The 22,612-nt window shown below is 44.6% G+C and overlaps 1 protein-coding gene across 1 annotated transcript in view; it reads left to right on the top strand.

The window, feature by feature from the left end:
• LOC146195977 (uncharacterized) overlaps positions 1–22,612 on the top strand; it is a 126,666-nt gene that overhangs the window by 42,379 nt on the left and 61,675 nt on the right. The window contains exons 5-12 of the mRNA XM_084596891.1: positions 3,818–3,928; positions 4,899–5,011; positions 6,255–6,307; positions 8,383–8,435; positions 8,786–8,901; positions 10,948–11,095; positions 11,949–12,004; positions 18,931–19,061. Coding sequence (XP_084453017.1) covers positions 3,818–3,928; positions 4,899–5,011; positions 6,255–6,307; positions 8,383–8,435; positions 8,786–8,901; positions 10,948–11,095; positions 11,949–12,004; positions 18,931–19,061 — 781 coding nt within the window. The remainder of the gene's footprint in view (positions 1–3,817; positions 3,929–4,898; positions 5,012–6,254; positions 6,308–8,382; positions 8,436–8,785; positions 8,902–10,947; positions 11,096–11,948; positions 12,005–18,930; positions 19,062–22,612) is intronic.

Genomic DNA, 22,612 nt, shown 5'->3' with positions numbered 1-22,612 from the left:
CAACGTGGAAGAGGAACAGGGAGAGAATCCAGCCCTGCGGTATTCCCCGCTCCTTAATTTGACTATGTGAAACAATGTATTGGCTCTTCAGGGAGGTAGTTGTATCTGATAAAAAGTCCTTGATGTAGTCGTATGTTCGAGCGCATACCCCAATTTCCTGGAGACCGCGGAGGATCGCTTCGTGTTATTATCAAAAGCTTTGCTCAAATCCAGGCCAAGAAATTTTTTGGGGTCTCTAAAACGCGAGTCGATGATGTCATATTTGAGGCGGAGCATCACGTCCTGCGTAAACAATCCTAGTCATAAGCTAGCCATTTCGTGCGGCCGAAATGTCTTTTTGCTGCATGAAGCGTATCAAACTTATCTCAATTTCACCATATATGAATGAGGCTAGGGAAGTAGGTCTTAGATTTTCTAGTTTGATTTCTCTGCAATTTATAAACAATTCTAGTCCTAAGCTAACCATTTCGTGCGGCCCACATGTCTTTTTGCTTCATAAAGCGTGCCAAACTTATCTGGACTACGCCCTCAGTTTCACTGTATATGAATGAGGGTAGGAAAATAGGTCATATATTTTGGTTTGATTTCCCTGCAGGCTATAAAACTGACAACTATAAAGGAAATAAATAATTTCAAAAGCTGAACAGTAAAACAAAATTTGTGAGCGTTCGCTATCTCTTAACAGTGGAGCTGAAGTGTCCCCTTAATTTTTGTCTTTAAGGCGTAAGCTTTGTTAGGCTCATGGGTGTGCTCGAAAGTCTGCTTCTGCGCGAGGTGTCTAAGACTGCTAGCGCTTCAATCAATAAAGACAGCATACCAAGAATGAGTATAGGGGATAGTGGAAGAAAAATGAACCAAAATCCAACCTGGTTAACTATAGAGTAATTTGCTAAATATTTAGACCCACAAGTGTCTCATTTGCGTGAAAATAGCTCCGGACGTCGTATACTCAAGGGATATGAAAACAGCTTTTATGTCAAAGTAGGGAAAAAAACGACAAAATTGGTTGAGCAACGCCGGCTCAGTGTTAGATTAGATTAATAACGTGTATTAAAAGTAAATAATAATAAAATTTACAGAAAGTTCTAATTGTGGCTAAAAAACGAAGAAACTTAGATGATGACATAACACCCGGCTTAAAGACGTCGATTCCATGACAGATCTCAGAAAATGAGTAAAAAACACTGGATTTGGCTCGAATTAAAAACAATTAGAGGAAAACAGTCACAAAAAAGCAAATGAGCACCAGTGCCAACAACGCAACGAAAAGGAAGCGAGTGAGTGCAAAAGAAGCAAATGAGGCCCAACGCAGCAAACGAGTTCAAGCGCGGCAAAGGAGTACAGAGTGGCCTAAGGGCTTTCGCCTTACCGCTCTTAAGAGGTATCTAAGTGCACCCAAATAATTTTCGCTTTGTTTTTATAGCTCCTGCTTAATAGTTCCTTCCCAGCAAACAGATAACATTGAAATGGAAGGAAGTTTTCTTTACCATAAAATATAGCAATTACTAGAGGTATTGCCATCAAATCAACGAAGCAGGTAGTAGTCATTCTTTTTATAAACGCGCGTAACATTTGCTTTGTAGGCGTTTGGTAAAACGGGCACTTCATATTTCTCCGCCTTAACCTGTTTTTGCAAAATTGGTTTTACCATTATTAGAGGCACACGCTGCGTCACTGTCGTGAATATGGCGTAACGTCTACGTCGTAATGATTTTCTGAGTCAGTTTCTGAGTCATTTTTTTCTGAGATCACGCATGACGCATTTGCAAGTCCCCCGCATCTCATCAGCCCTCTTTTGTGTTTTTGTTTCAGCGGGTGAAATCACAGTGAAAGGTAGTGGGTTCGTTAGTACAAATATACTCCAAGATTTAGGCTCAGATTGCGAAATGCGGGCCAGTGTACTCCAAGTAAAGGACACTGTGTAATTCGTAATCAGAAAAGATAGTTTGCACTGCTTTAAATTCGAGGCGAAATAGGTAAATAAGGGTTTTATAAGACGCTTTCGGAGCAGATATGAGTATTCAGGCAAGCCGTGTGTAAGAGCAAAATATTTCGCCTAAAAGAGTGGAAAAGTTTTACCTGACGTAGGCTTGTAGGCCCCTGCCGCAATCGGGGGGGGGGGGGGGGGGGGGGCGTGGGCTACAATTCCCAGCCCCATAGGGTCGGGAAACCCCAGTGGAGCGAACAAGGCAATGCCAACAGATTGTGCTAAATGCCTAGTTGATTCATGCTAGGTATAAACTATTGATAATTTTTTTATCAAATGGAGTCCAGCAGCATAGCGTATGGTTTGAGCTAGGACGTGGTCAATTGGGTCATTGCCACAACTTTAAAGCCGAATACCGATTCTCGAATGATTATATATTTTCAAACGTTGTCTTTTAACGAACCTTTTACAAAAACCGTGTATATTTTGTTACGTAGGCAAATGGTATCTGTCGTAAGTGCTTTATTGAGAAAACATTAATGTGCCATCATCACAAAAGACGGTGGAGGCGCCCATGACGCATAAATCACAATGCCTCTGGAATGTATAGTTGATGACAGGCGAAATAGCCTAGCAATGGTGGGCAGCAGTTTGTGTCACGTAATGAGATATGTGATCACTGAAATGGCAGAGGCTGCATAATGGGCACCGAATTGGAAGAGATAATCGATCCACGGAGGAACCTTGTTTCCGGAGTCACACAGCGATTCTAAATCCGCCGTACGGAACTTCGCCCGCGGTCGGATCTCTACCCCAGCCTTCCGGTTCCTCGCCTCCCTCTCCCCACCCGAACACTCTATTCAACTAATATGGGTGCCCGCTCACACGGGTCACCCAGGCAACGAAGCAGCTCACTCTTTTGCTCGAGGATACGTCAGCCGAGCAGGGACTGCCACTGCCTGGGGAGATGCTCGCGAGCGCATGGTATCCTATCACGAAATCTCTCTCCATTACCGTGATCAACGAACCATCTACCCTCCTCCTCATAAATCTATGACTAAGCTACAGCAGGTGATGTGGCGCCAGCTTCAGTCCCGTACATTCCCATCCCCCGCTTTCTTATCTTTGATCCATCCAGGACTGTTCTCGCCGCAGTGCACCCTGTGTGGGGCACCTAAAGCTGATTTTGAGCATATTATGATCAAATGCTCGGAATTCCACCCTCCAGCCACTTGGCAACTCTCCGACCTCGAGCGATGGGAGGCTGCGGTGTCCAGCTCTGACCCGGCCGTTCAAAAGCGGCTGACAGACTGGGCTTTGGGTGTCGCTGTGAAGCACCAGCTTTCGGCCACAACACGCAGCCAAGAGCCGACCCGTCATTAGAATGTAATCCCTTAAGGCTCCCAAATATAAAGTTTTTCACCACCACCACCACCGGAGTCACACACGATGCTCCTAGACTATGCATAAACGTTTGGGCTGTTTGGTCAAATGGGGCGTTCTGCCAACTTGACCAGATGTGCAGATATAACGGACCTTCTCACGAGTATTCATCTCGAAGGTGATAGCTTCCCCGTGATATGGCCTGGACTGCTTGGTCGGCAATGGCATCAATGACCACCACGCAAGGTAGCCTAATGTGTGCTGTACAATTTGTATAATCATTTTGCGCAGTCATGAGGCTGAGAGTCATATTCATGAAATGTAGTCATTATGCAACGTAGCATGGCTCAGCCTTTACAAAGTAACATATTGGAACCTAATATTATGATGCTGCATTTCACATCAAGAAGCCGTAGCCGTTTTTGTCGAATAGTTTATTTGCGTGAAATAAAGATATCATTTAACAAAAATTACAGCATACTTTTCTCGCAATTTCTTTGAACGCAGTTGGTCTGCGGTGTCGCACACCTTGGAAATGCCGACTGAATTGTGTCCCGCACAACTGGCCACAGACCTTGCCAAGCTACCTCTGGGGAAGATGCTTCGGGATATCAACAAGTAAGAACGCTCATTGCATTCTTAAACGTCTCCTGTCTTTTCTCAACAGCTAGCCATCCTCATTAGTAAATACTATTCTTTTTTTGTTGAGTGCGCGCTCAGTTGCATTGGCGTCAACTCCCAGAGAAGGAATAATATAGGTTGAATGCGCATTTATCCTAAAGGTTCATTTTTGACAGTGATATTTCGTTCTTCAACCGCACAAGCAAGGAATCTGTTCAAAAAAGCCTCATTCATCGGAACTCGTACTGTGTCCCTAGCAAGTTGTTTTTTCCGGTCCACTGCTAGAGGAATATGTATTAAATATAGACTTATTTTACCGCTCAAGAGTGAATCAAAAACTTTAGTTTAAAATACTACACATTACGAAATATATCCGAGGTAACAGGGGTGCCGACAATTGCTTCATTTTCAACGAATCTAATCTAGTTTTTAATATACCTGACTGTTGTCAAACATCAGCCGAGATTAGAAGCGATTCCGGTATTGCTTTCTACACTAACTGTATGACCCAGATTTATCAAGTTAATGCCCCAAAGAAGGTAAGCGGCCCGCCTCGCTAATGATTTCCGAAAGCGCCCTACTCTCGAGGCTGTAGAGAGCGAACGAATAGGAAAGCAGTCACTCAACAGTCGTACGAGATGTTTGTCATTGCGAATACCGCACAATCCAAATTCATTTATTTGTCGCTGCTGGATATCTTGTGCCTTGAATTTAGACTATGCCACTTTGCTGTCTGCCAGACACCAACACAAGCATTGTGCTGTCATTTGCTAGAGATGTTTTATCAGAACACCCTACATTCTAGCATATATAAAAACGCCGACCAAGAATAGGGGCTATAGTATTTTTCTAGAATATGTTTCATGGAATTGCATCACAAAAATTAGAAGAGACGCAAAGTATTTCTGAAGTTTACCATGCTGCTGAAAGAACATCTCTGCATTCATAATGTCTTTTTTTTTTTCAGGCTGGATCGTGACATGGATGCGTACGACCAGTCTGGGATGATGGCCGGGGAGTTTTCAGTCGGAGGCCAGACAAAGGAAACATGTCTTTGGGGCTACAAAGTCAGGACACGAGGTACCATGCTTTGTGCTGTAGTTCGCGCGGATTTTTTTTATATTACCTTGTAGCGAGGAAACAGATTTTACGAAAAGCAGTAGTTTAGTCTGCACCCCGCGAATTCTTTAGCATTGGTCTTGCATAAAATTCTCAAGCAACTGTAACTACCCAGGCCTCAGCTGTGTCCTGCCAGAGTATCATTGCCTTTATATTCATTCATTCATGAGAACCTGTTCACCTCACATTTACATGTATTTCTAGGTCAATTCCTCGCTTTCGTTTCAACGTGCATATCTCTGCATTATTTCGGTATAATTTTGCAAGATACTTACCTCAACTGTCTCACAATAATGCCATCATCTTCTTCGTCCATAGCCCTATACACTGTGCATTTATAACTACAGAATGTCAGATCCCTTGTTTAAGACTATTTTAGTCTGGGAAGATATTTTAGTACTACCATTTCAGACTTGATGCTATTTTGATTGTAATTTGAGAGCTCTTTGCTGCATCTAAGGCACACCTAAATGAAGTCAAATGAGCTTTGTTTGTGCAGAAGAATGCAAATTTCTGAAAGCACACTGCACTCTACAGTTTTCAGTTTCACCTCTTAAACTTCCTTCTACATTTTTAAATAATCTCTCGGCTAGCATTTTCGTTTACCACTGATCATGCCAATAGAATGTCACTCATTTTGACTGGAACCTCGTAAGGGCCATATCCTTATACCAGCCTGAATTTCTCGTCCTTTTCTATTCAAATTTAATACCGCTGGTCGTCGAAACCGATTCCTTGGGAAGACAAAACATGAGCGCTGATGCCTGTGAAGCTTCATTCGCAGGTTTCGAGCAACAGTCAGACGGCGGCTGACAAAATAACTGCACAGTTTCCCACAGTATAACGGCCAACAATAATCGACCAGAATTTCCATAAATATCCACAGATAAGCCCAAATAAATGCGCACCACGCAAGTGTGTATAAAAAACTTGAGTTGATAAAATGATACCACAAAAATATTCCCACCATACTACCGTACATATCGTACTCGGAATGCTAATCCAGCGTTTTGCTGCTCTATTACTAAAAAAAAAGGTGTTTCGTACCTGTAAAAACCAAGCTGAAATTTTTATTCCTTCAATCATTAGGTTTAAAGCGTTCGCCATCTCCCAGTATAATTAATGTGGAGTTGTATTCCATACGCCCTTTTCACACTTTATTTTGGGCTTTACAAATTGACAACTATTCACCCCTCTGCTGCAGCCAGCATCGTCGATGGCCCGGAAAACCAGGAACACCACTTTGGATATTTTGAGGTGAAGTATTTTAAATTATACATATTCAAACTGTAGGGCACATTATGCCAACTTTCTAGGTATCTTGACAGACATTCTATAAGAAAATGGGAACAAGGAACCTGAACTCAATGAAAATATGTTTTTGGAGGCTCAGATAAATGCGCTGACTATATGCCTCTGTTTGTTTCAATAGCCATTGAATTTTTATTTTTACAATCTCTTTTGTACGTCACACATCCCTGCATATTTTCGCTAGTTTGTTTAATGAAGAATAACCTAAGCATGCGACATCGAAAGGAACCTCTGCTCTTTCTTTGTCCGACTGTATAGGTGAACGTGAAAAGGGCTTTAAAAATAACAAATGATATGGTCCTTCCTGTATGTCAAGCCTGTTTACAACGGCATAGAACGAACAAATGCCGTGACAGCTGGTCACCGCGAAAACTAAAAGCACTATCTGCCAAGTAGTTCTGCGATGCGCTGTGGACGTTTTGTGTCACCCTCGTGCGCTAAATGCAAGTGTGATCAACACCCTTCCTACTATTAATTTAAATTGTGAAATAAAAGTTACTGCAAGGGCCCTTTTCTTTATGAAGAAGCAAAACTATAGAGTCTGGCGCTTAGATACGCCAAGGGGCCTTATCTAATCTTATAAAGCTTCCTACATTATACATCATCAAGATTTTAGGGGCACAGACAAAAAGCTCACAATGGAGCTTGATTTCGTACTTGTGCCCACGTACAAGGGTTCAAATATTGGTACTCAGCTTATCAATTGACCGCGACAAAAGAAAGTAATTTCCCTTTAGGAGATAATGAGCGAGGCATTGTTCACGAAACTGAAAAGGAAAAGCACAGAAACATCAAAACAATAAATTGAGACATAAGAAGTGGATCGAATTAACGCATGGAGGAGTGGATCATATTGAAAAATAATCTAAGCGTTTCACATCCGTACATAGTCGGTATCTCTGAAAGTAACCCCACTTCTGGTCAACAAGGTTGACGACTGGGCAAATTGGTAACGGTTCATATTTAACCAGCCAAAGGACGAGACACAGGAAAGAAGAGGACAGGACAAGGCTGGACTAGCAACTGAATGTTTATTGAACACAAGAAAGCTAAAGCTTTCTTCCGTTCTAAGCTTCTAAAGTCGAAGCTTTAGCTGAGCCAACTGTTCAGAGATATTTCTATGGATATATATTTTTTATACGGCATTACTTAACTTATACAGTTAAGGTATTGGAGTTATTCAGAAGGAATTAACGAAGGTCTGGTTTTTTCGACATCAGTTGTGATGTGCACCTTGCAGCCCGTGTTACCCAATCCATTGTTGCCAACAGTGTATAGAAAAAATTAGCAGTTTTACCCTCCCAAATGGAATCAGCTATAATATCATTGGGTAATAACATGTTCGCAGTACCATGGGTGTGAATCGAACAATCAAATAAGATTGGCGGAACAAGCAAACAGGTTGGACCTATCATTATAATACACTGCTAAGAATATAACGGTTATAATAGGAATTTATTTGACGCTTAGATATCAAACACACTTTCAGAGGTCATTCAAAGGTTTTTACCCTTATGGAGAGTTTCTACAATAACATCTGTAACGCCATAACTGTATCAATCGCTGTACTGTCTCTGGCCATGAACCTACTTTTGGTGCCGGTTTACTTCCCATCTACTTTCTACTTTCAAAAACGGTTTATTGCGCCAGCGCCGCAACGTTACATGCAATGTATTTCGAACATCAGTACCAAAAAATTTGGGAAGCTTCTTTAAGTTACTCATTATTATTTTTACGTGCTAGTACGCACAGGGGGTGTTATTTAGAGAGGGATTGACATAAGCAGCACCTTGACGAACCCTACAGATATCTTTCGGCTCTTGCTCTTTGTTTATTCTAGCGATTCGTCTCACCATTCATCTTCTTCCGTTGATGTTATAAGAAGGCGCGTGACAATATTCAAAGACTCCAATGCCAGCCATGGAGGCGGGTCTTAACCATTTTAATCAGGCTTATCAAATATTACATCAATTGTTTTGATTACATCGTTGCCCATTTCCCTGACGCTTCTGTTCTTGCAGGATGGAGACATGTACCATTTGGTGCACGCAAGCAGTTATGGCGGACAAAATGGGTGAGATATGCATATTGGTTAAAAATACCCGAAATATTTGGCACCACCTTTATTATATAAAACTGCGGCATCGTTGTGAATCACAGTCAATGCTGCCACGTGCTCAGTGTCACGCCTCGTTTCTACTCGACAAGGTTTGAACCCTTGCAAATTTGGCAGCAGTTTGTTCTGAAGCCCTAATTTAGCGTCAAATGTTTCGAAGGTTATGTTTTCTTACGCCAGGTAGCAAAGCTGGAAGTTGAAAATATCATTTTGCATTGTGTGCCAGAAGCTCAACAACAGCAGTGAACAATTCGTTTTGAAACAATAGCAGCCCTTAGAAATATTTACTAACTGATATTTGTCTTCAGGATCTCCTATGGCTCCGTCTATTCGCCCTCTTCAATAATGCTGCCAATCACCAATAGCCCTTTGGGGAGTGAACATTTAAGAGAATCTGGACGCGGCAGGCTCCACATTCAGAGCGGTAAGTTTTGTTACTTTGTCAGCCCCCAGCCGAATCTAACCTTCCTATCTGGAGGTTAGAACCCCCCCCCCCCCCCCCCCCACGCACACATACATTTTTCAGCACCACTTTACCAAGCGTATTGAGATCTTGTTTCCAATTCGTTGATATGCCACTTGGTCGGCAAATTAAAAATAATTAATAAGGAAAAAAATCGAATGCCGCTCAAGCTTTGCCCTAAGAGTAGACGCTGTTACGCCTTTAACACCGCCTTTTCATTCCTCTATTTTCAGAGCTTTAGCTCTACTCCTCAAATTCGTCAAGGTCATTGCACGCTGCAGTTTGACCTTGTACTACAGATTTTGATAGGCACGTGAGCTGCGCTGCGCGGTTGGTGGTTGTTCCTGGCCCTGCGGAGCTGGGGCGGTGGGTCAGCGCTGCTTGCGGCGGGGGCTAGCCAGCCACTGATTTTTTATCTTGTCGTCCACCAGCCCTTTGGTGGTGGATGACGGCTGTTACGGCGCGGGTCTTTCTCTCATTCTTCCTTTTCTTTCTTTACTTTCTCTATTCTGTCCGCACGAGGCAGCGAAGGTCGTTCAGCTAAAGAGCCAGTAGCAGGCCCGTACATTTTCTTTTCCTTCTTTCTACAGTCACAACAGTTTTGGATTGGAAAACATTTATTTCGTCAACATTCAGATGCAGACGGTCCGCTCTAGATGGCCTCCAGTCCATGGCTGGCGGCGACCTTAGTGGCCCACTCGGTGGCCAAGGCTTGAATGCCCGGGTCCGAGCTGACCAGAACGGCCTCCCATCGCTCAAGAAGCTGCGCTGCGCGCGAGCTGCCGTAGAGCATAGGGGTGGACAGGGTAGTCACATACACCGCGCGTGAGCTTCTATAGAGATGGCGAACGGAGAGAGTAGTATAAGAAGCCTCCATGCAAAAGGGTGGTGCAAAAGAAAGGCGTAGTATATGCAGCTCATCTTGGTGGGCATCTGAACTGCGCAATAAGGGGAGGCACTAAGGAAAGAGTGAAAGTAAAAATAAAGACACAGCTTCATTGTGTTGGCCTGGGAATAATTTCTAACAACCTTTAAATTCACCACGCACGTTCGTACTAGGGAGCCTCCATATATACGTATACTGTTCTTAAGGCGGCACCAACCCAAATAGTTGCTTGAACAGCCACCTTATTGGGTGGGCTAGATGCATTGTGCGGGAAGCGGGCGGTAAATGTATCCGGTCGCCACTGTTTTCCGGAGACCTCCTCCTCCCATGGCAGCTCTTTCTCTCCTCCTTCATTCAATCTCTCCTTCCTCCCTTCCATTACTGCATGGTTAAGGAGTACACCTAGAACAGCGACAGATACTGCGTCTTTGGTTTCTTCCAAACCAGTTTAAATTTTAATAGTAAACATAGAAGCCGAGGCACTTTACTAAACCAGCCAGATTACTAAAATGATTACACGGCTCTGTTTGTAATAATTGCAGCGTGAAAGATGTCATTCAAATAAACTTCGAAACCAGCCATGCATCGAGAGATATCTTGGTTGACATTCTGTTCATCAGCGATGAACGCATCCAGAATCTTATATCTTGTGGAGGTGTTGGTAGTGATTATTTATTATATATACAAAAGGAAGGAAACGATGTTTGCCAGGCCGGTATCTGCTATCTGATATCTGAAGCACCTGAACTGGGGCGGCGGAAATAAAGCGATTTCGAGGAAAAGGTAGCGGAAATCAAAGAGGTTTAAGTTCATTTTGGTGTAAAAAGCACCCTAGCCGTCTCAACTGACGTTGGATGCCAGCACTTACAACAAACGGTGTACAACAATACAAGTGTAGTTCGTTCGAATCCCTATCGCGAATAAGCCTGCAACATGACGAGCAGATGGAGGCTAACTGGGATGCGAAATAATATCACTGCGAAGGCTGCACAGAAAATGGATTCGTCACAATATTGATGACAAATCACGTGCGTCTGCCCACTTTCTTAAGGTGCCTGTCGTAGCTTCTTAAGGTGCATGTCGTAGCTTTCGTTTGTGAAGCGGCGGCTGTTTTTCAACAGGTGCGACTGTCCTCGCATTCAACGCAAAGGGCAGCATGCCATCGTTAAGCCTGAAAGGCGCTGACCGCTCAAGCCAAGTGGACCTTACAGCCATCGATATGGAATGGAACAAGAATAAGGGTTCTGGTTTTGTGATGGCTGAGCAGACGTGAGTAAAGAAGTGTGATACTTTTCCTCCCTGTTTGTCCTACGTATTCCAAGTTAGAGTTATTATAAGGAGTGATGCCTGTCTCAATCACAAATATTAAAACAACGCCCATGTAGAGTTCTACGAAACAGCGCATGTATATTGGCTTAGCAAGCATGAATATAAATACCTGCACACATACATTCTCAGGAGGTACACTGCAATGAAATGTAAAAATATTTGCTGTGAATATTTGCCATGTTCTTTAGGCCCTGATATTAAAGTCAACGCTGTTCAATACAGTACGTAAAATAGTTGCAGACGTTCACTGACGAAATTTAATGAAATTAAGAAGAAATTTCGGTCTCCTTAAAGTATTTGTAGAATAAATATTTTACCACTAAAACTGCTTACCTGAAACTGTGTTCATCAAGTACGAGCTAAGGGAAGCCACCATCATGAAAAGTATAACAACATCAATGCAAGCACATCCTGTCAATAAATTGTCACACAAAAAGCTTGCTCAAAATAGTCTCATAATGCATGCCAGAATCTGTTAGCAATTAAAAAAATTAAAATTGTTGCGCTAGCTCTTCTGAGAATTCCTTTCGCGCAGATGTAAACACGTTAACTAACTTCTTAAAACAATTTTCTAATTGTTCCTTATATGGTTACATAATTTACTAGTGATAAAGATACGTATGTATTCAAGTTACTGTTGTACATGTGACTTTGGCTAATGATCGGTTGAGAAAAGTGACTGCCATTCTGATTATTATAAAAAGACACTGGAAGGCTTTTAACTGAAATGCTCTTATGTGCAGCAGTGTAAGCAACATATTCTCAAAACCATTTCCTGTTGATTTGGTACCAGGCAAGAGCAGCCCACAAGCCTTGCTGCTGGCCAATATAGGCACAAGGTTGTTTTGGGTAAGCATTTCAACATTCCGACGTTCTGTTTCTCTTATACTGCATAAAAAATACAATGCTGCTAATATGGAAAATATTAGGCACGTATAAATAATGTGGTTCGGAAAAGCGTTAAGCATAACATTCTTAACCTCCGATATATCAGGAATAAACATGATTCCTTGCATTTTGTGAACAAACTCCTTTTTTTTGTATAAACCTCCAAAGAGTCTCATTTCTTTTATATACAGTTTGTCAGTTTTGAGGGCAACTAGAAGCCGCATAAATATTGTGAGCCTTCCACGGATCTTCTTTCATTTCTACATACCATAATCTTCTTTTGTACATACCATCGTCATCGTCCCGCGGCGCCGGCTCCAGCACTCGCCTGGATTCACCATCAGATTAAAACGCTGACACGGCGTATCTTGCCTGCCGTCACGACTTTGGCGTCTCGACCTGGCCTTCTTTCACAAGTGGTGGAGGTGAAATTTGATCCCCTTGCTGCCTTGTGCCCTGCCTCTCGCTGGAGCTACGTTCCAGTCGCCGTTTGGAAACAACCACCATCGTTATGTCAACCGAGAGCAGTCCCGACCCGGCCGGACCCTCTACCTCGGCTACACCGCCGCCTCCCACTGTGCCCACTGTGCCCACACAACGCGACCCGCCGCTGTTCGCCGGTCGTCGCGACGAGGACGTGGATGAATGGCTTGACACTTATGAACGCTGCAGTGCCTACAACCGGTGGGATGACGCTTTAAAATTCCTCAGTGTTTCCTTCTACCTTATTGAGGTCGCCAGGAATTGGTTTATCAACCGCGAGCCCCACACCACTAACTGGCCCACCTTAAAACAGCAGTTCCGCCAATACTTTGCCGACCCGGCAGTTCGGACTGAGATCGCGAGAAACAAGCTCGCTTCCCGTTTTCAAGGTGCCGATGAGTCGTATGCGTCTTACATAGAGGCCATACTTGCACTTTGCCGGCGTATTAGTCCCTCCATGCCTGAACCTGAACGCGTGCACCATGTCATGAAAGGAATCAATTCTTTGGCTTATAACACCCTACTTGCCCAGAATCCATCAAGTGTTGATTCCATTATTACGACCTGTCAACGCCTCGAACAGCTGCAGTCCTCCCGATTGCAGCCCGGCTTCTCTACCGGCCCCCCCTCTACTGAATTCGATCTACGAGCCCTAATTCGAGCGATAATCCGCGAGGAGCTCCAACCCTTGAGCCCTTTCTGCCGGCACGCGTGTGATCACTCCTCTTCTAATGACGCCAGCCTCCGCACCATCATTAAAGAAGAATTGGCAACTCTTACCCACCCTGTCGCACCTGACCCTCCTACACCTCGTACAGCGCCGACTTATGCTCACATTGCTGCATCCCCTCCTCCTTTTGTTCCCCCCCTACCACAAGCACCGCCCTACAACCACATCAACGCCGTGACGACGGCTCAGCCTACGCCGCCCTATACGCACCTTGGCGCCCCTCTCGCCCAGTGTGCTATTATTGTGGAATCAGAGGACATATATCCCGCTTCTGTCTTCGACGCAATCAGAACGAGCGGCGTGGTTACGACGCCTTTGAAAGTGACGTACCCTCATATTATCAGCGACGATCTATTCCCAGCCCACCTCGTCGATCCTCTCCACCGCCGGTATCCTCGTCTGAACCAAGCGGCGCCCATGTATCCCGACGCCGGTCCCTTTCCCCATACCGCCGCTCTGTTTCTCCACTTCGACCAGCAACAACTGTTCCTGTCCGTCATTCGGAAAACTAAGCGATGCAGTTTCGGGAGGTGAAACTGCATTCTGCGAACTTACCAAAAGTCCTCCTCATCGCCCGTACAATATGATTTCCGTTTGAGCTGAAGGATTACCGGTCGAAGCTTTGATTGACACAGGGGCTGCAATTTCTGTTATTCGCGCTGATTTGTGCCACCGTTTGCGGAAAGTAACGACGCCATATGATGGACCTGAACTTCGTGGAGCAAATGACGTCCCTCTACATCCTTCAGCAAAGTGTACAGTTCGAATTGTTATAGACGGCGTCCGCTACCATGTGCAGTTTTGCTGTGCTTTCACCGTGTGCACATCAGATGATTTTTGGATGGGATTTTTTGTCGACCGCGTCATCGTTAATTTCTCGTGGCGACCGTGTCATTCATATGACAGACAGTGATTTTTCATCTGACATGTCTGAAGGACATCATTCCCTCATTGCCGCAGTTGACACTGTATTGCCTCCACAGTGCGAAAAACTTGTTACCGTTCTTTCGGAACACATCACTGACGGGGATGTACTTATCGCACCATCTCATCGTCATCTTGCACGTGGAATCGCCTTCCGATCAAGTCTTGTACGATTCCGCAGCGGCTCAGCGATAGTAGCTGCCACGAACACATCCCGTGAATCCCTCGTGCTGACTAAAGGAACTTCCCTGCCATGCATAGTGGATGCTCACCCTAAGTCCATGATGGTGCTCACCGCCCCGCTACCTCAGCAACGTGATTCATCGCACGTTTCTCTTCCGATGCTGTCGAAGACAATCAGTCCGGACCTCATGCCGTACCAACGCAAAGAATTGCTGGAATTGCTTCAAGCCCATCAAGCCATTTTTGATGCCACTTCCCCTCCACTGGGACGGACTAGCGTTGCACACCACCTCGTCATTACTGAAGGTAACTCGATCGTACGCCGACGATTTTATCGGGTTTCTCTCTCGGAATGAAAAGTAATCGAAGAAAATGTGAATGACATGCTCCGTCGCGATATTATTCGTCCATCAACAAGCCCATGGTCCTCCCCAGTAGTATTAGTTAAAAAAAAAGGACGGATCGGTACGATTTTGTGTTGATTATCGCGCACTAAACAAAATTACCCGCGAAGATGTCTACCCGATGCCGCGAATAGATGACGCCCTTGGCTCTCTCCAAGGCACCGAATATTTCTCGACCTTGGATCTCCGCTCAGGTTATTGGCAAATACCAATGCATGAGGGCGACAAATAAAAAACAGCTTTCGCAACTCCAGATGGACTTTACGAGTTTAATGTTATGCCCTTCGGCCTGTGTAACGCAGCAGCGACATTTGAAAGAATGATTGATACGGTACTTCGTGGCCTAAAATGGAGAACCTGTTTATGTTACTTGGACGACATTGTTATCTTTTCGGCAACTTTTAACGACCATCTCACGCGCCTGAATGAAGTCCTGACGTGTCTTTCTTCAGCGGGCCTTCAGCTCAACACCAAGAAGTGCCACTTTGCACAGAAGGAAATTAAAATATTGGGACATCTGGTTAGCCGTGACGGCATTCGTCCAGACCCAGATAAAATCAGCGCGGTCTTGACCTTTCCTCGTCCGCTACGGACTGCAGATTTGCGCAGTTTCCTCGGCCTGGCTCATATTTCCGTCGTTTCATAAGGCATTTTGCAACTATTGCTGCGCCACTTCATGAACTACTTAAAGCGCGCAGCTCTTTCGTGTGGACTGAACAGTGTAACACTGCTTTTATCGACCTAAAGCACGCCCGCACATCAGATCCCGTTCTTGGCCACTTCAGCGACAGCACTCCTACCATCCTGCACACTGATGCCAGTGGTCACGGTCTTGGCGCTGTCCTTCTGCAGCGCGATGCAACTTCGCGTGAGAACGTCATTGCCTTCGCCAGTCGGAACTTGACTCCAGCTGAGAAAAACTACACCATTACCGAGCAGGAATGTCTTGCCGTCGTCTGGGCTGTTCAAAAGTTTCGCCCCTACCTCTATGGTCGGCACTTCACAGTTGTGACCGATCACCATGCTCTTTACTCGTTGTCTTCACTGAAAAATTTGACAGGCCGACTTGGCCGCTGGATTCTACGCCTGTAAGAATATACTTTCGACGCCGTTTATAAATCGGGTCGCCAACACCAAGACGCCGACGCTCTTTCTCGCTGCCCACTTACGGAATCAGCCTGCTGTTTTTCTTCGCAACACATTTCCACCTCTGACAACAGCCGACAATCTCTTCCCCCGACGCATATCACAACAGTTTCTTTAGACGATTCTGAGCACAAACACGCCCTCCGCTCGCAGCAATTAGCTGATGCCTACTGCCGGCCCATCATCGACCGCCTTATCGGCGCTTCGAACCCGCCCAATGCTAGGCTTCGCCGACAGCTTCGCAATTTCAAACTCGAAGATGGCATACTACGCCGCTACGTGTATTGCCCTGATGGAACTCGTTGGCTCCCAGTCGCGCCGCGTGCGCTTCGCCCACGTATACTGGCGGCTTTCCACGATGACGCTACTGCAGGTCACCTTGGTTTTGACAAAACATATGACCGCGTGAAAGGCGATTCTTTTGGCCTGGCCTATCTTCTACCGTAGCTAAATACGTCGCTTGCTGCCATCTGTGTCAACGTCGCAAGCGGCTGACTTCTTCGCCCGCTGGCCTCCTACAGCCTCTTCCATGTCCCACCACGCCATTCGACGTAGTCGGCATCGACTTATATGGTCCCCTACCTCTCTCCGATGGGATAACCATTGGATTATAACAGCTGTCGACCACCTTACACGCTACGCTGAGACAGCCCCTGTACCGACTGGTTCTGCCGAAGAGGTAGCTAATTTTTTTTGCGATCAAGTGTCCTGCGTCATGGCGCTCCTCGGGTGCTTCTAAGTGACCGCGGGACGGCCTTCTTATCGACAGTCGTTGCCGAAGTTCTTCATGTGTCATCCACTCTTCATAAGACAACCTCAAGCTACCATCCCCAGACTAACGATCTGACTGAGCCATTTCATCGCACTCTATCCGATATGATATCGATGTACATAACACCGATTCACCGAAATTGGGACACTATTCTACCATTCGTCACATTCGCCTATAATACAGCAGTACAGCGGACTACCGGTTACTCTCCGTATTTCCTCGTTTTTGGCCGTCCTCCCACTACAATGCTCGACACTTCCTTCTTCTCTACGCCCGACTACTCCTCATCAGTACCAGCCCAGTTCTTATCCCGTGTGGCCAGATGCCGTCATCTTGCCCGCCTCAACACAGAAGCGCGCCAGGAAGACCTCAAGAGTCGCTACGATTCTACGCATCGTGCGGTCTCTTATCGTCCCGGTGACGAAGTCCTGCTTTACACACCACTGCGCGCCCCAGGCCTTAGTGATAAATTTCAGCGTCGCTATCTTGGTCCCTACAAGATCATAAACCAAACTTCCCCCGTGAACTACCAAGTCACACCTGTTGATCCCCCAGCCGATCGACGCCACCGTGGAACTGAAATTGTTCATGTCTCCCGCTTGAAGCCGTTTGTGCGCCGCGGTGCATCGGTTGGTTAGGAGCGGCAAGGCTGGCCGCTTCCGACCCCTCGGGAAGATTGTGTTAGCCTTCCACGGATCTTCTTTCATTTGTACATACCATAATCTTCTTTTGTACATACCATCGTCATCGTCCCGCGGCGCCGGCTCCAGCACGCGCCTGGGTTCACCATCAGATTAAAACGCTGACACGGCGTACCTTGCCTGCCGTCACGACTTTTGCGTCTCGACCTGGCCTTCTTTCACAATATTTAAATTGGCATTGTCGCGCTCCAAGAGCGGAACGTATAATTAATCATTCATGTTACCAAAAGTGGCGTGAGAACTCTCCTTCAAACGTTTCCCTCGAATTTAGAGCAGGTAGTTGAATAATTATCACCTCCGCTATGTCCGCTAATAATTGCCCATGATCCAAAATGATTGTCTTCGTCGAAGGAAGATAAATATTGATGGTGAGAGAAACTCATTCCCAACTACTGCAAAAAAATTAGCTTTTGTATGGCTCACTGTTGCCACATTTGTTCAAAAAGGCAGTCAGCCGTAAAGGGGAGCCACTGGCGAGGCTAATAAGCACATACAAAGAAACTGTCGTGCAAAATATCTCATGCAACCTCAGTGGTTGTTTTTAGTGTCAGTGTCTATTCCTGTCCTTACTTTGTATTTGAAACAAAGCGCCGAGAAAAAGGGATATTCTGGCTGCTAAGTTAATATGAATGAAGCGTGTAGTAAGGTCTATACTAGTTCGTTTTCGGGGCTTCAGTGACTCGATTATAATTCAAAATATCTAACTCAGTTCATATCAAAAGATAACCTGCCTTTACCAAGCAAGAATAAAATTATTAAATTTTAATACTCAAGCTTCTTGGATGGGTATAGATTTAAACGTCCATTTCTGCTTATATTTTAGACCGTTAAGTCTGTCAGGTCATAAAAAAACTGTCAATATACCCATCACGGAGCCATGACAGTGAATCTTCTTGCGATCTTGACGACTTTCAAAACCCAAATTAGTTGCCTCAGGCGTGAGTATTGCTTTTTGTCCCGCAAGATTGGTCTTAAAGATTTAAAATAATTTTATTATTTTTTAGTACATTCTATCTTGCGTTTGGCACAGTTGGCGGTACTTCTTTTCCTGTGAATTTGTTTCCTTCTGACTATTACCCATTCTATTAGACGTTCTGGTTTCGCACCTTGGTTTTGAAACGAATACTGCGCCTGAGGTTTTCATGCAAAGTTCTCTGTACAGTACTCACGGATTGAAATAGGACATTCGGAGCGCGTGGCCGTCGCTGAATGCAAGGCAGTGTGGTAAACAGGCCGGCTTATTGGCGACTGGAAGGAGCAGTTCTGCTTCTTAGATGTTCTCCCCCTCGCGCTATACCACAATGCAGCACCTTTGTTCCATGAGCATCCCCGGGCGGCGCTGCATGCAGCGACGGCCACGCGCTCCGAGTGTCCTATTTCAATCCGTGAGTACTACACTCAATGTTCGACTGTACGAGATGGCTAATGCTTTGGAAAATATATAAAACTGCTCACGATCCCAGCTAATCGACAATGAGCTTTCAGCTTTTTTTGTCTAATATGTGAGGATAAACCACTAACTAAATCGAAGTTTCATTAAACAGAGGAAGATGTTCCTACGGTGGACCCGCTTGTGTCAGACATCCAAGACGCTTGCAGCAAGATTCCTGAACTGACCGGCGGAAAAGGATCTTCCCTTGCTGTACTCCAGGCCATCGCCGCTGAGCTCGGAACGGTGAGCATAGCATTACCGCAAATTCATATAATGGGGGATGACGACGCTTCGAGACATATTGGCGAAAGTTATTATGATGACTTCAGATGACAAAATTTCTTGAATCATTCACATCATAGACAGAACACTGCTCGAAGAGAGTAAGTTTGGAACTACACTACAGCCGCAGCGGAACGGACTCGACAAAGCAAAATACATCCAACAAAGCCCTTTTTTTTGGTATTCTTTCTTGGTCAATTCAGCTTCGTTTTATAGACCGTAAATTTTATCCTTTTCTTTTATTTCTTCCGGGAATGGATTATGTGAGAGGCTTAGGTTCAGAGAGTATTACAGTACTTTCGAAATTTCCCAATTTCGTAAAAATGAAGAAATGTTTCCATGCGTATCCAAGTACCTCTTTTTTCACGCGGGCGAGTGCGTAGACAAGACTGACAGCGCGTTTTCGGCGTATGCGGCGCAATCTCAGGCTTCTTGAGTCACTGATTTCCGCCACTGCATCACCACTGCCGCCAAAAATGAAATGCCAAAGCAGGCCGAAAGTGTCTTTGATACCTATCAATTGTGGCATGAACATGGAACCTGTGGTATTTGGCAGAGTTCGGTAGCATTAGCAGGCATTGCAGGCCCGCGTTGCTTTGTTTGGCGTTCTTCTGTTTCACAGCCGTAACGGAATTCGAAGTGATTTTGAAAATGGCTGCCACAGCTTCAAGTTGAAGTGAACTGTAATCTAGTTTGCAGAAGGTGTTTGCCAATATTCTTTGCAAAATAAAAAGTTATTTCTCGCACCTGTCTCTCCGAGCTATTACAGCGAAAACCGGGATGCCGCGAGTGGAGGGGGATGTATTTTGCTTTTTCAAATCTCTTTTTCGGCGTCGCGATCTGAAACAAATAGAATTGCTTAGAATTAAATAAGTACGGCGTAGTAGCAACTGTGTAGTTTCCAACACCACGAAAAAGCAAACCTGTATATTTACCATGCAAAATTTAAACGAAGCCTACCTACCAACACCGCCTTGTTGGATCATTGGTTAGGGTACCCGAGTGCTGAGCCGGGGGAGGCAGGCGCGATTCCGAGCTCGGCGAAAATGGTGGCGAAACGCAAGAACCCTTAGAACTGTGTGGTTTAAGCGCACGTTAAAGAAACCCACTTGATCTATATTAACCGGAACCTTCCACTACGGCATCTGCACAGTCTGAGTTGCTTTGTTTCGTTAAGACTCCTAAACGAAATCAAAACTAACTAATATATCAAATTTCACTGCTCGTACACAGTACTAAGTTTCATTTCTCCACAAATCTTATAACATACCTGGTTCCCTGCATGGTTCCTATTTTCCAGTTATCGCTTTTGAAGAAAATTTCAATGATCTTGGGAGCAGAATTTTTCAGAGTATATGCTGATTTGCATTGTATTGGTCTGACACAACGCTGCTTTCGACTAAGCCGAAATTAGAGCTGCAGAATGTCCATTGCGGCAGGTCGTTTCCTATAAAGGAAAAATGAAAAGAACATATGCATTCGATGTTTACAATCTAGCAAACCACGAGTTTCGATTACTGTTATCTGCTGCCGCTGACGTACTCTTGCTTATCGTGCGAATAGGTACAGTAATCCAGGCCCCTGATCAGCGCATGACAGGCCGTTCTGCCCTGCAATCTTTTAATCCAATCAAAGAATTACGGTGTTACACACCCTATGGCGTTTCCACTCTCCTCTAGCCACCAGACATTGCCACACCTGCTCTGTTCTCTTAGCTCTCGCACATTCCAACTTCATTTGCCGAGCCTATGACAATAAGCTAGAATACGTGTTCCCACCTTTCACCGGCGACACGTAACCTCCTACTTTTATTAGTATTCCATCTTTCTCCGTTTACATTGAAAGTGAAGACAGATCGACCTCTTTCCCCTCTGTCAGCTGCTAACCAAAGCTTCTGACGGCAGTACGGACCGATCATGAGTGCATAGCAGCGCTGATGCTAACGCATAAATGGTGCTTGCGCCATGCGTTGCCAGCGCATATCCAAGAAAGCCAGCCAGTTTAAATTAATCTTGCGCCCAGCCCTCCATCGTCACATAGGCAGTTTTTCGACTTTAATCCGCCCATGTCAGCACTGTTAGTTTCTAAATGTGTAGTACAATTGTTCAACCGCACCCCTAAAGCACATGCTCAAAATATGGGCAAAAGAGAAAGCAAAATCATTAACATACGAATGACAAATGTGGCCCTCAAAGCTGATTGACAAGTGTAGAAATGCGGTTTCTTTGAAAGGCGATTGCAATACGCTTAAACTCAACAGAAACATGAAGTTAGGCATGTTTCAAAGTATTAAATGTAGAGTTTTTGTTCCTTAGGCTGTATGTGAAAAGAAGAAAGGAAGGATGAAAGTGGGACAATGAACTCCCGCGAATCCTTTGATAACTACTTAAGTTCCCTCCACGCGCTGAGGATAATTCCAATCAGACTGGTTGGAAATGTTAAAGGCTTAGATATATTACTCGTCTCACGAATACTTTCGCTCATTGCTGCCTTTATTGTGGCAGTTTGCTGAATGAGGACCTGATCTACCCTTCCGGGGGGTGCTTTGCATAGAATGCGCACTCAGCCACGTTAGCTGACTTTTCAAAGAAATATGCATTGATAAAGCGTAATGAATTCTTGGAACAAGGAGAGCATCAGTACCATAGCCAGCTATTCAAGGTTAGGTCTCGTCTTCCTGCTAAACAAGGCACTCATCGTAAACAAATGTCAGTTTTATGTTACACTATACAGAAAAAGGCTTTAAAATACTAAATAGAAAAGGCAATAGGTCGTGTCTTTTCATAGCGTGGGCGTGTTCACAAAGCTACATTGCAAAAGGCGTCACGAAGGAATTGTCTGAACAGCATTGTTAGTTTTGTGCCTGATTCCTTGCGATCGCCGGTTCTGTGTATACCACTACTTCAGAGTCTTTGGATATATATATTTTTATCCCGCTTATAATTACTGCGTCAAGGCACAAGGAGCACCTTAAGTAGAATATGCGCAGGCATTAGTTAATTTACCTATACTACTGCTCTTTTCATATGTAACGACAACGTTTCTTCGAGAATGCATCCACTCCCTCTCTGGGTGTAGGTTTTTAGAACTTAAAATCAATGAAATTTTCATTATTCGGAGGTGATTATTACTTAAGTAAACATTACGATGAAACTTGTAATTATCTAAATCGATCACTCTATAGTATTATTTACAAAGTGAAGAATATACTGACTGGGATGCTTGTTTTTTGTCAATGGTGCAGCTACTGACAAAGCCTATCGTCAGAATTATGCTCAGACTGGCATAGCCAAGACGAACTTATGTTTTCAGTGTGTTTTTATTTCTTGTTACAAAACTCCTTTGTTTTTACAAGGAATTTACGTTACGCTGAGGTAGCGATTTGCGGTTTCCTTTATTCAGACGCATGCTCTCAGCGTAAAGCTGTATCACACTACTTTATGCGAAACGCCGCATAGCATATATATAAATACCCATTCATGCTTAAATAGTGCAAGCGTTCCATAACTGAC

This window comes from Amblyomma maculatum, chromosome 3, assembly GCF_055883805.1.
Source record: "Amblyomma maculatum isolate TAMU_Amacu chromosome 3, ASM5588380v1, whole genome shotgun sequence".
NCBI classification, from domain to species: domain Eukaryota; kingdom Metazoa; phylum Arthropoda; class Arachnida; order Ixodida; family Ixodidae; genus Amblyomma; species Amblyomma maculatum.
Note: the sequence above shows the minus strand (reverse complement) of the source record. Positions and strands in the feature narration are given on the sequence as shown.